We start from the raw sequence: 16,416 nt of genomic DNA on the forward strand, positions 1-16,416 counted from the left end.
AGTCTATGCATGCTTTACAAATATGCTGTTATGCTGATAGAATGATTTGTATTGCTCGGCTTATTTCACATACAATGGGGTGAAAATTGAGGAAAAATACTTAGAATATGGTGTTCCCCCCCCCCCTTTTTTTTTTTCAAAGAGATAATAAATCGATACAGCCTTTGTGCTGGGCTACAAGCACAAGGAAACCTGTGCATGCTTGCTATATATTAAGTTTTGTTTATTTCAATGGTTGATACTTTTAAGTAAATACATGTAGGACTTCATTCCTGCTCAATCACTGTCATTCCAGATGGTGAGGTCAAGTATCTGTACTGGGAAATCTCTTATCTATGGAGGTTATCTGCAGAGTGAGGATCCTATTATCTTACTGCTTACTGTATTACAAACACCCAGGTACAAGGAGACTTTCTATGGCAAACAGATGCCACATATGAACAATCAAGGCAATTCCACAATAGTCTCTTTTTCCCTTGAAGGAACAACTCATCCCCTTGCCATCCTTCTGCCATTTATTCATTTTCCACAGCATAATGTTCCGATAGCATTTTCTCAGCAAAAACGGGATGAAGCCTCCCTGTGGTTATTAGGAGAAAAACTTCAATTTTCTTTGTGTGTACACACTCTTTGTTTACTAAACCTATGTTCCACCTTTTCTCTAAGTGATCAAAGAGGCTCTTTTTTTTCAACACATAGACTTTTATTCTCCCAACAAACTTGTGAGGCAGATATTGGGATAGTGGTTGATCCACAGTCATACCCAAAGTGTTGAAGTTTAACCCAAGTTTCCCCAATCCAAATCAAATTGTTTTTGCATCACACTGCCTCTCAATCAGCTAATATCCTAGAAACAATTATGTAAAATGATCTCAGTACTTTGTATTACTTTACCTGTTTTAAATAATTGCTTGTAATATGTACTGAAACATCCTGCTGAGATTTTTCCAGACTCTTCAGACATCTTTCCAGAGTGCCTACAAAACTCTCTCGCAAGTAGTCCACAGAACTTATCAGTTTATTAGCTACTGCTTGGTTTAACCTTGAGATTATCAATTCCTGGATTTGCTTAATACAGCACTTAATGTCTTTAGAACTTATAGGCTCCCCGTTCTCAGGAATAATTATATCTAGAAGAGATAGAGGGGGAAAATAAATATTAAAAGAAGTATAAGCAACTGCTCAAAATAAATGTAAAGTTACATTTTGTGCCTGAGTGCAATTAAATATAAATGCTAGGGTTTTAGTAACATTCTTCTATCCAACCCCATCCCACAAATTAAGCATTTTGTCCCTTGAGGCTAGTAGGAAAGCTAAGGATTTATTTAACTCTCTTAATGATAGTAGGACTAGTTTAGATACTGTAAAATCAAACTCACGTAAAAATAAGCCCTTTTAAGTTTTCTTATGGAGTAGAAATTTTCAAATCTGCACTGTTAAACTGTTCAGATTAATTTCGCTAGATTATTCCAATACTAGATAGTGAAATTTCAATTTAGCAACCCTGATTTCATGAACTTTGAATGTAACAAAGAAACAAGATTTCCATCCAGATATCCCTCAAAAACAATGTTCATTATATTCAAAATTAAGAAGGTAATACATTTAAAACACACACACACACACTTATTTGTGGTGGTATTCAACATTTGTTATGATGTTATGCAGTATATCATTGCAATGATATTCTTTTATGATTTAATAGACATTCAGGAAGAATGAACACCCCTTCCCCCAAATGGTTCATAACTCTTAACTCTTTAAAAGTTGTTTGTTACTTACAAAACCGACTAACTTATTATTCAGTGAGGTTTATCACATCTAAGCATATTCAATGTTTTTACAAAATGCCAATGAATTCAAATTTTAGTATATTTGCTGCTGAATATTATTTGAATAAAGCTGGTGGGTGGTATTTATGTACATACTGATAGTCATCAAAAGGAGATTGGAGTTAAAACAAGCGCATCAAGTTAATGAATTTTAAGATCAACTACTATTGATTCCAACTTTACACATGAAATTTGCTTTTTCACTAAATAAAAACATGTAATCATAGCAGAGCCCCTTCAAAAGTGATAAATCACTTCAGACTGCAGTATTAAGTGCAGCTATCAAAAAGTGCTTTGTTCTGAATTAAACATTAATTATATTAGAATCATTCTGCAAATTGTTTTTATGTTAACTTTCGTAACTGTAATCATACTGCTATACTTATATGTTTTCTATTTTTAAAAGTCGGTTAACTTTTTACTGCTGTTCTCATAGCTCCTGAAAACAAAGACAGCTTTATCTTTTAATTTTTCAAAACTAAAGACAGACCACATTTCATTTGCAGCTTTACTGCTAAGTAATTGTATTCTGCATTATTTCAATAACTGCATGAAAATATTATTTCTCTGTATAGCCGTGATGGCGATCCGGTGGCACGCATGCCACAGGTGGCACGCAGAGCCATTTGGTAGGACACGCCAGGTGTTGCTGTCAGCTCCAGTGCGCATGTGCATGCTGGCCAGCTGACTTCGGCCTTCTTTTTCGGTCATTTTTCACCATCCACAGGCTTCCCTGATGCACCAACCGGAAGTTTGGGAACGGACTCCGGTTTGCCCATAGGGCCATTTTCCGCCCTCCGGAGGCTTCAGGGAAGCCTCCTGAAGGCTCCAGAGGGTGAAAAATGGCCCTACAGCAGTGATGGCGAACCTATGGCACGCGTGCCACAGGTGGCACGCAGAGCTATTTGTCAGGGCACGCGAGGCGCTGCCCTATCAGCTGGCCAGCGCACATGCTGGCCAGCTGAGTTCACCCTTTTTTAAAGCCATTTTTCGCCCTCCCCAGACTCCAGAGGCTTTATAGGAGCCTGGGGAGGGCAAAAACAGCCTTCCCCGCCCCCCACGGAAGGCGTCCAGGGGGCGGGGGAGGCTGTTTTCGCCCTCCCCAGGCTCCTATAAAGCCTCAGGAGTCTATGGAGGGTGAAAAAAGCATGTAAAAATTGGAGGGGGAGCGCCTGTAGTGCGCGCATGCACACTGGGGGTCGCGCATTGCATTATGGGTGCGGCACGCCCGCACACGACCCCCCCTGCGCTCCCCCCACTTATGGCACGCGAGCCAAAAAAGGTTCGCCATCGCTGCCCTACAGGCAACCCGGAAGTGACTTGGTTTGTCCATAGGGCCGTTTTTCTCCCTCTGGAGGCTTTTTCTCCCTGGGGAGGGTGAAAAAAGCTCACCAAAAGTGGGGGGGAGCGCTGGTCGTGCGCTCGTGCTTGCTGGGGTCGTGCATGAATGCATGTTGGGGTCATGCGCATAGTATGGGCGTGGGCATGCCCACGCACAACCCCCCCTGCGCTCACCTTGCTTTTGCAACGCGATCTTAAAAAGGTTAGCCATCACTGCTCTACAGCATGTTGATTTTCATATAGTTAAAATTATATATATGTAAAATAACCTTGTAATGGAATTTAAGAAGCACAGATAAACATATATCTGGTTCTTAGGTAGCTGTTACCCCTCCTCCATCCCAAATAGCAGATTTGAGAAATGCAATTCTTGGGGGAAAACTGTCTACCATCTTTTGGATCTTCTTAATTCTTGCATATTTTGCTACTCAATGTTATTAGAACTTCCTGTCTTGCCAATATAGAAAAGGAGTCTGACAACACTGAAATATTGTCATTATTTCATAACATCATCAAACATGTACTGTGCCCCTTAGATAATGCCCCTGGATACATTATCTTTTATTGCAATAACTGCAACTAAATGCTTTCTATAAGTATAAAATCTGACCCACTCCTCCTTTGTAAACTGCTTCAGCTTTTCTAAAACTAGAAAAAATTAGCATGGGGCCAGGTTATTTGAGGGACCCTATCTCCTGAATCATATCTACTCATCCCATCAGGTCTCATCCACTAAGGAATGTTATGTAACAAACCAAAAAAGAGCGTCTTTGGTCCATTTCCCCAAGAACCCGATTGGTCTTGACCTCACTGCCCTTCCAAAAGGGCATGAAAAGGTACCTTTGCCATCTGGCATGGACATCCTGTAATGTCAGTATGGAACCTGCAAAGTGCAAACTGAGTAGGCTCCCTTGCAGATTCTGTTTTTAATAGTTTTTATTGATTTTCGATTACATTTGTTTTGGTTTGGGTTATTTAGGGGCATAATTTTCTATTTTTACCTTTATGTGAAACGAGCAGCTATATAGATTTATCAGATAATTAAGTATTAAATAAACTAGTCACTTCTGGTCCCACGACAACATTTCCTTGGGGTTCAGACTAAACTTTGATTTGGCCATTTCAAAACTCTGAATGTATGGTTCATCCATTCCCTCATCAAGCTGCTTGTATGTTTATTACTGTTTTTGTTACATAACCCACAACTTCACCTGACAGATAGCTGGCCTGATATTCTCTGGTTTAATTCTGATACAAAGTAGAATTCATTCTTCCTTCAAAAATGGCATGTCAACAAATCCTGAAGGCATTCCTTCTACAGCCCACTCTAAAAGAGTCTGATATGTCATCTAGATACATATAGGCAAACTTCGGATAATTATTTTTGTTTTTCTTAATGACCACTATTATGCTATTTTTCCCTGAATCCAACTTTTACCCTATATTGTCTGATGATGGAATTATGATTTTTTTTGCCAGGTCTAAAGAGGGAAGCCTATAGATCCCAGAATATTGTTCTGAGGTTCCTTGAGACTTGTGATTTAAAATGATTTCACTAGAACCACCATTCAGTATTACCTCAAATCTTTTCCATTTCATGACTGTTACTCTGATTATGGATCAGTAGAAAGCCTCAAGATTTTGGAAAAATTTCAAAATCAGTTTCTTAGTTGAGGCACATCAATTCCTTTTTTATAATGGTTTTCAGAAATATATTCTGAAAAGTGTATAACATGCCTCTACTATCTGGGCGACAGCCAAAGTTTGTGAGATTTATGTAAGTCAAGGCTGGTCCTAATTATCCTTTAATTTAATTGATTGTCCTAGGAGGGTAATTACTTGCACACACACATGCAAGAAGAAGGACCCTTATGAAGTCTGTATAACATTCAAATGTACAACATTTCATAAAATACTTTTACAGAAAAGTGTTAACTTAGCTGGAAAGTTGTATCTCTTTCAGTCACAGACAGCCAACAAACTAGTCATTCCCCAATGTGAGGCACACTTCAGACATATAGGTTTCAGCTCCCAGAAATATTTATACTACCTGGAGTGTATCCAGCTGGAGAAAACTACATTAATAAATTACTCATATTGATCCAGCGTGTATGAAATTTCCACCAATTGTGTTTCAATCCTGATGCCATATTCACTTGAAAGGTAAGCATTTAAAAGAAAAAAATATATGAACATTTTTACATGGACAAACATGGGAATCTAAGTAGGAGGTTTTCCAGAATCAATATAAAATGCAAAATAGAATTCTCTTTGTAGGTCATAATTTTTTATGGTATGACTTGCTTTACCTTTGAATTCCATATTAGCAGCATCTTCCAGCAGCTCTTCTTTCATGTTATTGAGGGTTTCAATTATCATATCTTTCATTTCTTCCTGTTTGCGGTTGGCTATACTCATCAGAGATTCGTACAGCTCATTCTCTTTCTTCCGTGTATACTCTAAACGCTTTGGAGTGATTTGCAGGTCTCGTTGCATATCAAAGGCTTGGTTGATGAAAATGTCTAAGCAACGGTAGTGTACAATGTTCAAAATGGTGGCAGCATCTACCAAGCGCTGTTGTAGTACTTGTTTGGAGAAAGTGCTAAGCAGACGAATCTTATCAGACTGTTCTACCAACATGCTTTGGGCTTTGGCATCAGTGCTAGGAGCTCCACAACTGCAATGGTTGCTACTAAGATAATCCAAATCTAGCAGTTGCCGAAAAAGGGATGACTTTTCAGTTTCCGCATTTTGAGGAGATATTAGTTCAGATCCTAAATTTAATACTTTGAAAAAGAAGATGGGTAAAGCGAACTTCTCTTTAATTTCTTGCAACTCGTTCATGTCCAGTGTTGAAAGTTCGGCCTCACTGATGGCAAAAGTGATGACTGGAAGAACGCTGTTGATGTATTCTCCCAAAGTGTCTTCAGCTGACTGGAATCCCCGACATGGAGCTATCACAATATCCATTTCCTGAAGATAGCAAAGCATTAAAAATTTAACATTAAGGGTTGATTTGAGCTTTGCATCCAGCACTCCCTCCCTTCCAAATCCACAGCAAGACATGTATCTCTCCTGCTTTTAAGGGGAATCTGGGAAAATTAAACATAATAACACTCTTTAAGAACAATGAAAGTCCTAATTTTGTATAAGTGAAGACAGTTCTCCCTCATTTTTTTCTTTAACTCAACAATATATATATTAATGATACCAATCCTTATTTAGATACAGAACATGCCTGTAATAATTTTATGTGTGTGTGTGAAATTACATTGGCTGTAAAAACATTTGTTTTTAAAAATCAATACAGTATTCATGTAAAACCTTAGCAGCACTATATCTCTATATTTATGGCCTCTGCATGTTTTGACATCTATCCTGACACACCTGTTTAAGTCAGCTCATTGCTTGATGTTCCTTTCATATACTGTAAGTTTGCAAACATGAATAGCAGACTGGGCATTGGTTCTTACCTGATATGGAGACAGCAGCCAGACTGGGTTTACTCCGTCCAGTAACCAATTGGACTGAGTCTACACTTATTTTTTTTTTTGCCTAAAACTTTATTTATTTTTAATTTTCAAAACAAACATAAAAATCCTCCTTCTTTACATCCCGTAGAAAGTGTATCAGTTGGTTACAAACAGTTTTTGTGCATCTCTTCTACCGTCATCAAGTATAATTCATATTAACTCTAGTATCTTAACTCAAATGTTTATACATATTACCATCATCATACCTCCACTTTTATTTGACTATCATTGTTTAAACGTCCTTCATCATGAAATATAGCAAAATTTAATACATAACCACATACTGGCATTCCATTTACTTATTTATAAAATCCTCCATTAACATTAAATCCTTATATCCTATTCTAGCTAAACATCCATAATATTTAATAACAAATTTTTCTAAACCTCCTTTCCAAATCGCTGTTTACAATTTACATCCAATTTCCTTATATTATATCCATACATATGTATAGATTATTATCCTTTATTTGCCTATATTCTATGTCACAACATTTTCCCCCTAATAATCAAAACTTAATTGTGTCTAATTTAGTTCTCTTTTTTATTGTTATTATCATTATTGACCTTTATATATAATCTCAAGTATCATTCAATATTCATATCCAATTATTGCTTATCATAACACTACACATTGTATACAGTATTATCATTATCAATTTTTATTTAACTATACCTGTTATCACTAGAGTTTCACTAGGTTTAGCTAGGAGTTTTAAATTATACTCTTCCATCTATCAATCTGTATCTTTCCAATAACAAAACAATCTTATGCCATTGTGGTATCAATCTTCTAAGCTTCTTCTTAATCAGCTTTGTATTGATTAGTCCTAGCAACTCCTTGCTTGTAAGATCTCTCATATAATCCTGATGCCCTCTTTCTGCTTCTTTATTCCATTTGTCTTTAGTTGTCAACAATGTTATCCATATTTTCGTTAATAAAGTTTCATAGTCCATAAATTCTTTACTTTTTTCTTCTTCTTCTATGTCTTGCCCTTTGAAATAGGTTTCCTCTCCATTTATTTCCTCTTTCAGTATTCCATTTTTTGCATTTTCAAAAACAAACCAATTACCATAAATGTCAGCAAGTTTAATCGCTTTATATTCATTTTCCACTTCAATTCTTTGAATTTTAATCCCCTCATTTTGCATTTAGTGAACATCATAAAATTTTCAATCACGTTTTTCTGTTAACTGTTCAGTACCAGTTTTTGTTCAATCCTCTCATATGTATTTGTTAATTTTAGTAATTCTGAAAATATTGTCTGCAAACTTACAATCTCTCCATTTTCCTGATACTCCGCCATCTTAATCAAAAGTGCTCTCGCTTGGAATGTTTTTTTTTAAAGTTAAAGCATGGATTCACAAAAGCCGTTTTTTCCCCTACTCTCTGGTTGAAAATACGCTTCAAAGGGACATTTGGCTTACCCCTATTGCTCTGCAACAAGCCATCAAAACAAACCGTGAAGAAAGGGAAAAGTTCCGCTTGAATACACAGGCTCCAATCAACAAAACCTCCTGGCACGTAGCACTTTTAAATTATTTCTTTTTTTTATATCTGTTTTATATTTCAAATTAGAAAAAGAGGTCCAGTCTTTAAATGAATTAAAAAATAATGATACTCACAGCGATGAGAGGAAAGCTTTGGTCTATGAATCACCAAAAGTCACAGAAAGAAAAGGTAGAAACAGAAGACTTAATCTGTCCATTTTTAAAAGCTTGTAAAGGTTTCATCCATGAAGATAGCATATAAAAAATGGGATAGCCACTGTCCAGAACCATTGCAAAATTAATTTCGCCGCTTGATTCTTCTATTCTTCAATTTAAAGCTATTTTTAAGTTTTTATAGGCAGTCTCTCTTTTAAAACAATGAAAATTCCTCACCATCTGGAAACACTTTCACTTTCCATTCCTTCCGTTTTGGGGCTGCTCCGACTTCATCAGCCTTGGCTGGATTTTTTATCACTAGCTTGAAGAAATTTCTCTTGCTTCTTTCGGGGATTTTGCGATATTCTTCCTGTTCACTGTCTCTACGGGACAGTTTAGATCCGTTTGGACCCCCCCAGTGGCAAAAGTGTCAATTGCGATCTCAGAGCATTGAGACTGCACATCGTGTCGTTGCGACTTCGCCCCGCCCCCAGACTGAGTCTACACTTATGATGTCATCGGGCCCTTGTGGCTCCTCCCCAGTTCAGATGAAGGAAAACTGTAGACTCAAGTGAGAATTGTGAGCAAAAACATGTATGTGTCAAGTCCATATCCTCTGTTTCGCACTCTCTCTCCTCTGCACAAAAAAGTTCTGAATTGCGTGATGCACCCCAGGGTGGGACTGGCTGCTGTCTCCACTTCAACAGAGAATGAGTGTATCAGGAAAGGACCAACACCCATTCTCCTGTGATCGTGGAGACAGCAGCCAGACTCGGACGTACCAAAGACTGGGCTGTCCACTAGGGTGGGGATACTAAAGAAGGTCCGTTAAGGCACAAGCACTTGTTGCAGCACCCTGCACCCAAAAGCTGTGTCAGCTGACGCATACTTGTCTAACTTGTAATTACGTATGAAGACAGTGTGAGACGCCCATGTGGCTGCTCGGCAGATCTTTTCCAATGTGGCTTGTGTGGACCAAGCAGCAGTTGTTGCAGCACTTCATGTAGAATGAGCTGTAATGTTCAGAGGAACCTGCAAAGACTGAAGTTCATAAGACAGTTTAATACAGGCTCTGATCCACCGCCCCAGACTCGACGACGATGCCTTGTTACCCAAGGAGGCCCGGCGAAAGGATACAAAGAGAGCTTTTGATCAAAGTGGTGGATCAAAGTGGTGCGGTCAATGTAGATCTTGAGGGCACATCATACGTCAAGAGTGTGCCATTTATGCTCCCTCTCATGACGAGGAGAGGGGCAGGAATCAGGCAAGGTTAACTCTTGACCACTATGAAAGCAGCTATTCACCTTTGGTATGAATGTCGGGTCCAGTCTTAAAACAACCCGGTCTGGATGGAACACGCATACGTCCTGCCTGACTGAAAGGGCAGCCAAATCAGAAATACGTCTGGCAGATGTTATTCCCACCAAAAATAAAGTCTTAAAGGACAGTAGTTTCAAGGAAGTGGATCTCATAGGTTCAAAGGGCAAGGAAGTCAGAGCCTCTAGGACACGAGGCAAGTCCCAAGTCGGATATCTATGGATGGCAGGGGGACGCAGGTTGGATGCTTCACGGAGAAATCTCCGGATCAAGGGATGAGAAGATAAATGGTCAGAGGCAAGACCATCCAGGACAGAAGCCAAAGCAGCCACCTGTCAGCGTAACGTATTAGGGATAAGACCCTGATCAAGCCCCTTCTGTAAGAAGTCGAATATCTGTGGAATGGACGCTTTAAGTGGCTCAATAGTCTTGTTGGTACACCACAGTGCGAATGCTCGCCAAGTGGCATCGTAAATTTGGTTAGTAGAGTTTCTGCGTGATGCCTGAATAGTAGCAACGACGTTGAGGGAGATGTTATTGGTTGTTAAGGCTTGCAGCTCAATTGCCATGCGGTTAATTGTAGCCACTGGGGGTGGCAACTGACCCTTGGTGTAGAGACAGGAGAGACTGTGGAATGTGCCATGGAGTGGAGATTGACAGAGTCACTAGGTCAGCATACCAAGGTTGACGTGGTCAATTCGGCGCTAGCAGCAATAGTTCTGCCTCCTGCTCCAACATTTTCCGAATTACTCTCTGAATGAGGGGAAGGGGCGGAAATGCGTACAGGAGACCTTTGAGCCAATGGCGTCTACTCCTTCTACCATGAGATCCATCAACCGCAAGTAATGCCTGGGTACCTGGTTGTTGTCTGCCGTCGCAAACAGGTCTAGGACTGGGAGACCAAATTGTAGTGTCAGTCGATGGAAGACGTTTGGATGGACGCTCCACTCCGCCTGATTTATACTGGTCCTGCTCAGCCAGTCTACCTGGACGTTGGAGGCCCCTGAGATGTGCTCTGCCCTGAGAGATGACAACTTGTGCACCTTCCTGACAAATTCCCTCAGACTGAGAATGTAGTCGTTGGACAGAAATACCCTCCCCACCATGGTGTCTATCAAGACCCCGAGGTGAAGAATGGGAGTGCCGAGAACGAGGTGACTCTTCTTGAGATTCACTCCAAACCCGTGATTCCACAGGGTGTGAATGGTGAGAGCGAGATCCCTTTCTGCTTGAGCCGGAGACCTGGACAACAAGAGAATGTCATCCAAGTAACAGAGAATCCAAACTGGAGATGACCTGATGTGGGCAGCTAGAGCAGCCAGCACCTTTGTGAATATCCTGGGGGCCAAGGACAGTGTGAATGGAAGAGCTTGGTACTGGAAGTGCCTCCCCCATAAGAGAAACGGAGATATTTTCGGTGGTCTATGAAGATGGGAATATGAAGGTAAACTTCGGTCAAGTCTACCGACGTGAGGAAGTTGCCTTTCCTGACTCCCTGTAGGATGGTGTGCAGAGAATGCATTTTGAACCGCTGGTAGACAATATGGCGGTTCAACGATTTTAGATCCAAAATTGCTCTCCATCCTCCGGAATTCTTCAGTACCACAAACAGGCAGGAATAAAAACCCTGCCCTTCCTGATGAGGAGGAACTGGTTGGATGGTCCTGTTCCATCAGCGCCCTCTTGCGAGGACACCGAGAGACCGGGCACGGCGTGAAGTGTTCCAGGAAGATGGAGAGGAATGACAGTTGGTTTTACCTGAACTGTTGTTTTAGGTGGTTTTGCAGGATTAGCCAGGATTGGGTATTGTGATGTCCAATTGGCCTGGAGACAGAGTTAATTTGAAGCCACGTCTCTGTCCTCCTTGCTTCTGGTTCCCAGTTTCAATGAGTCAAGCCCACTGCAAAACACCTGAAAACAAGACATAAGGGAACACACCCTACCCCCTGAACTCCCCCAACCCCTGGACCAACGCTAGGGTGGGAACCTAGCTAATCCTGCAAAACCTCCTAAAACAACAGTTCAGGTAAGACCAACTGTCATTTTCCGGAGGAATTTTGCAGGATTAGCCAGGATTGGGACATACCCAAGTTAACATCCCTGGGGGGGAGGGCGCTATTGGCCTGGGCCCCTCATGCACTACCACCTGTTTTAACAACCTATGAACAAATGCCGCATCAGCCGATGCAAACACGTCTGACCTGTAGTGCCTGATGAAGGGAGATGGGGACGCCCATGTAGCCGCCCTGCAAATCTCCACGATAGGCGCCTGTGTGGCCCAGGCTGCCAAGGTAGCCGCACTCCTGGTGGAGTGTGTTGTGATGCCCTGGGGCACTGGAAGGTTCTGAACCTCCCAATGCGATGGTTTGATCCACCTCCCTATAGCCGAGGACACCCTCTTCCCCAGGGAAGACGAATAAAACGAAACAAAGAGCGTCTCAGATTTCCTGAGGCCCTCCATGCACCTCAGGTAAATGCACAAGGCACGCCTCACATCCAACCGGTGCAAAAGACGCTCCCTATCATGAGACGGGTCCGGACAAAAATCCGGTAATATCACCTCCTGTGACCTGTGGAAAAGGGAGTTAACCTTGGGAACAAAAGTCGGATCCAGTTGCAGGATGACCCAATTATTGTGGAATGTACAAAGATCTGACCTGGAGGACAACGCCCCCAGTTCAGAGATGTAACGGGCTGAGGTGACCGCCACAAGGAACACTAACTTAAGGGTTACGAACTTCAGGTCAACCATCCTCAGAGGTTCGAATGGTGCTCCTCTCATTGCTTGGAGAACTGTAGTGAGACTCCTTGCCGGAAAGCTGTGGACTACCGGGGGACGGAGATCAGCCGCACCCTTCAAAAACCTCTTAATTAACAGGACCTGGGAAAGTGGAAGGAGCCCCTCTCCCTGAATAATCGTGGAGAGGGCCGCCACCTGTCTCCTGAGGGTGCCATGTGAGAATCCCCTATCCAATCCATCTTGGAGAACTCCAAGACGTGCAGTACTGAAGCCTCGCGAGGATTTGCTCCCGAGACCCGGCACCACTCTGCAAAGACCACCAGGTGAAATCATAAATCCTAGTAATGGAACCCTTGTGTGAAGCCTCAATTGTAGAAATCACCCGTTGTGAAAGCTGGGCAGCCCTTAGGCGCTCTCGCTCAATCTCCACACGGCTAGCTGCTGTCCCTATTGAGAGGGACATCAAAGAAATTGCCTCTGTTGTCAGGTTCTATAGAAGAGGAGGATTCAGAAGACGATAATTCCCCATCTGAATCTGCCAGTGAAGGGCAAGGTCCCGTGGGTGGCAAGACAGGTGGATCTGGGGAGACAACTTGGCGACCCTCAGGTGGAGGGGGGAGGGCTGGGCAGTTAGAAAGTTGTTGTTTTGGGGCCCTCTGAAATACTTTCTGAAGAGCCTTCTGCCTTCGCTCTTCTGCCCTGGTAGTGGCTTTAGAGACCTTGGGGTTCAACTCTGAGGAAGGAGCCTCTTTGGCCTGCCTCTTCCTACTGCTCTTCACCCCCCATGGCCCTGCCTCCTCTAATCTTTTATCTGCAGACATAGCTTGGTCAGCCATCTCCCCCGACATAAATCAAGCCACAATAAAGATAGGCAACAGTCTCACCCATTTGGTGGCCAGGCGCTCCTGATCCGGTCCACCTGGAATGATCCTGGGTCACTGGGCACTTGTAATGGCTGCTGCAGAGTTCGTGACCTTTTTAAAGTGTCCAAAATGGCCGTCTTTTTTTCTTCCAAGGCTTTTCGAAGCCTCAGAATGACCACCGCTATCTTCGCGGGCTTTTCCAACCTGCAAAATGGCCGCCAACACTCAAAGTGGCCAGGTGCTCCACAGAATGACCACCGACCTCGCCTAGAACCACTGCGCGCAAAAGGGTGGGTCGTACGTCTTTCGAGTGCCTAAATTCCAGGAGCACTTTGGGGAAATAGCTACGAAGCCGTAGCTCATGGTCGATCCGACTGCAAGGCAGGCTTCCTGAGTGAACTCGTGGCCGCAGGCAGTCAGAACGGCTGAAGAGAGGCAGCCTGAAAGCAATTTTGAATTTCCCTCCAATTTATCAGAAGAAAAAAATGATTTAAAAAGCCAATTTAAAGGTAAAAAAATGTAAACAATCACCAATTAATGCTATAAAGCTAAAATTTGGAAGAGAGATCAATTCTCACTGCTAGTCCTGGTTTGCAAACATGAATAGCAGAATTGTAATATATTCTATAAATGTAAAAAATCACCAATTAATGCTATAAAGCTAAAATTTGGAAGAGAGATCAATTCTCACTGCTAGTCCTGGTTTGCAAACATGAATAGCAGAATTGTAATATATTCTGGCAAACATTCCCTGAACTGATATAATTTGCTTGATTTTTCACAGAAACAATTTATTACACATCTTAATCATATTTTCAGCAGAATTAGAACCATGCCAAATATTATATTACATTAAATCACAATTCCACCCTCTCCTAATGCAAATGTGTTATGAAAAATGAAGTAAAGAGCCAGGTTTAAAAGAATTTCAGGCATCAAAAGGATTGTTTTGGGAGACAGAGGAGCCGATGTTGCGACGAGACGACGTGCGATCTCAACGCTCTGAGATCGCAGTTGATACTTTTGGCGCTGGGTGGTCCAAACGGAGTTAAACTGTCCCGCAGAGATGGTGAACAGGAAGAATATGTCTTGCTGATCTCAGGGATATTGCAAAGTCCCTGATCGATCCAAGAGAAGTTCTTCAAGCCAGTGACAAAAAATCCAACCATTAGGCTGATGAAGTCGGGGCGGCTCCAAAACGGAAGGATACGGAAAGAGAAAGTGTTTCCACTGGTGAGGAATTTTTACAGTTTTAAAAGAGACTGCCTATAAAAAACTTAAAATTAATTTAAATTGGAGAACAGAAGAAATAAGTGGCGGAATTAAATTTGGAATGGTTTTGGACAGTGGGTTATCTTACTTTTTAAATGCTATCTTCACGGATGGAATTTATGCAAGCCTTTTAAAACGAATGGATTAAGTTTTCTTTTTCTATTTTTTTTTTCTGTTACTATTCTTTGTAACCTATGGATTAAAATTCTCCTCTTTCATTATTGTGGGTGTTTTTCTAACTCATTCAAGAATCGGACTTTTTTTAAAACTTGAAATACAAAAAAGACACAAAAAGTAACAAAGAAAATTGCAACATTGCAACACTGCTACTCGGAGGTAGGAGGTTTGTGTATTGGAAATGAAACACTTTTTTTTCACTGAATATCCTGGCTTGGCACTTCAAGGTCTCACTGCTTGTTTATAGAGAGTGATAAGAAGAAAAGCATACAGATGTTCCTTTGAAGTATATCTTTAACCAGAGAAAGGTAAAAATGAAATTTGTGAATCTATGCTTAATCTTGTTAAAACCTTCTAAGCTAGAGCAGCAGTGTTTGTTAGCTGGAGATAATGGAACAATTTCAACAACAGAAAGAAGTTTTAAGTCTGCAAAAGATATTCTCAGAAATACAGAAATTATCAAATTCACGTGAGAGGATAGAGAAGTTGGAAGACTTAGTGCATCTAACAGCAAAATATGATGAAGAAGTTAAAGATGTTTATCAAATGGAAAAAGTGGCGGTTAAAATCCTAAAAATCGAAGAGGAAAATGAATATAAAGAAATTAAAATTGCTGATATTTATGGTGATTGGTTTGTCTCTGAAAATGGAAAGAGTGGAATACTGAAAAAGGAATTAAATGGAGGTGAAATCTACCCCAGATGGCAAGATTCACAAGAAGAAAAAACAAAAGAATTTATGGATTTAAAGAGAGAAATATTAGCAATATCATTGATAACACTACCGACAATCAAAGATAAGCTGATTAAGGAAACAGAAGAAGGGCATCAAAATTACATGAGAGATTTTATAAGCAAAGAGTTGCTAAGAGGAGTCCATACAAAGTTGATTAAGGAGATGATTAGAGGACTGACACCACAAATGGCAGAAGATATGAGACTATTTTGCTACTGGAAAGATACAGGTTGACAGATGGTAGAGTATAATTTAAAACTAGTTAAACTTAGTGAAATTTAGTGACAATAGATATAGTTAAATAAATAATTGATAATGATAATAATGTATACAATGTGTAGTGTTATTATAATAATTGGATATGAATATTGAATGGTACCCATGAAAGGAAGGTTAGAAATCCTTTTGGATTATATATAAAGGTTAATAAAAAAGAACTAAGTTAGATACAGTTAAGTCTTGAATATTAGGGGGGAAATAAAGGAGGGATAATGATAACAACGTATATATATAGGTATGGGTACAACATAAGGAAATTGGATGTAAATTGTAAACAGTGATTTGGAAAGAAGGATTAGAAAACTTTGTTATTAAATATTATGGATGTTTAGCTAGAATAGGACATAAGGATTTAGTGTTATTGGAGGATTTTAGAAATAGTAAATGAAATGCCAGTATGTGGTTATATATTAAATCTTGGTATATTTTATGCTGAAGGACGTTTAAACAATTATAATCAAATGAAAATGGAGGTATGATGATGGTAACATGTATAAATATCTGAGTTAAAATACTTAATATGAATTATGTTTGTTGACTGTGGAAGAGATGCACGAAAGCCTTTTTGTAACCAACTGATACACTTTCTACAATATGTAAAGAAGAATATGTTGTGTTTGTTTGAAAAATAAAAATAAAAAAAACTTTTATAAAAAAAAGTATTGTTTTGGTTGATTCAG

The 16,416-nt window shown here is 40.4% G+C and overlaps 1 protein-coding gene across 4 annotated transcripts in view; it reads right to left on the reverse strand.

The window, feature by feature from the left end:
• The window catches only part of DSTYK (dual serine/threonine and tyrosine protein kinase), a 48,764-nt gene that overhangs the window by 15,060 nt on the left and 17,288 nt on the right, over window positions 1-16,416 (reverse strand). For all 4 annotated transcript variants that reach the window (XM_081949333.1, XM_081949336.1, XM_081949335.1 and 1 more), the window contains exons 3-4: window positions 5,483-6,146; window positions 895-1,130 (exon numbers count right to left, since the gene is read on the reverse strand). In XM_081949333.1, the coding sequence (XP_081805459.1) occupies window positions 895-1,130; window positions 5,483-6,146 (900 nt within the window). The remainder of the gene's footprint in view (window positions 1-894; window positions 1,131-5,482; window positions 6,147-16,416) is intronic.

Source organism: Natrix helvetica (assembly GCF_964273705.1).
Source record: "Natrix helvetica genome assembly, chromosome: 3".
Taxonomy (NCBI): domain Eukaryota; kingdom Metazoa; phylum Chordata; class Lepidosauria; order Squamata; family Natricidae; genus Natrix; species Natrix helvetica.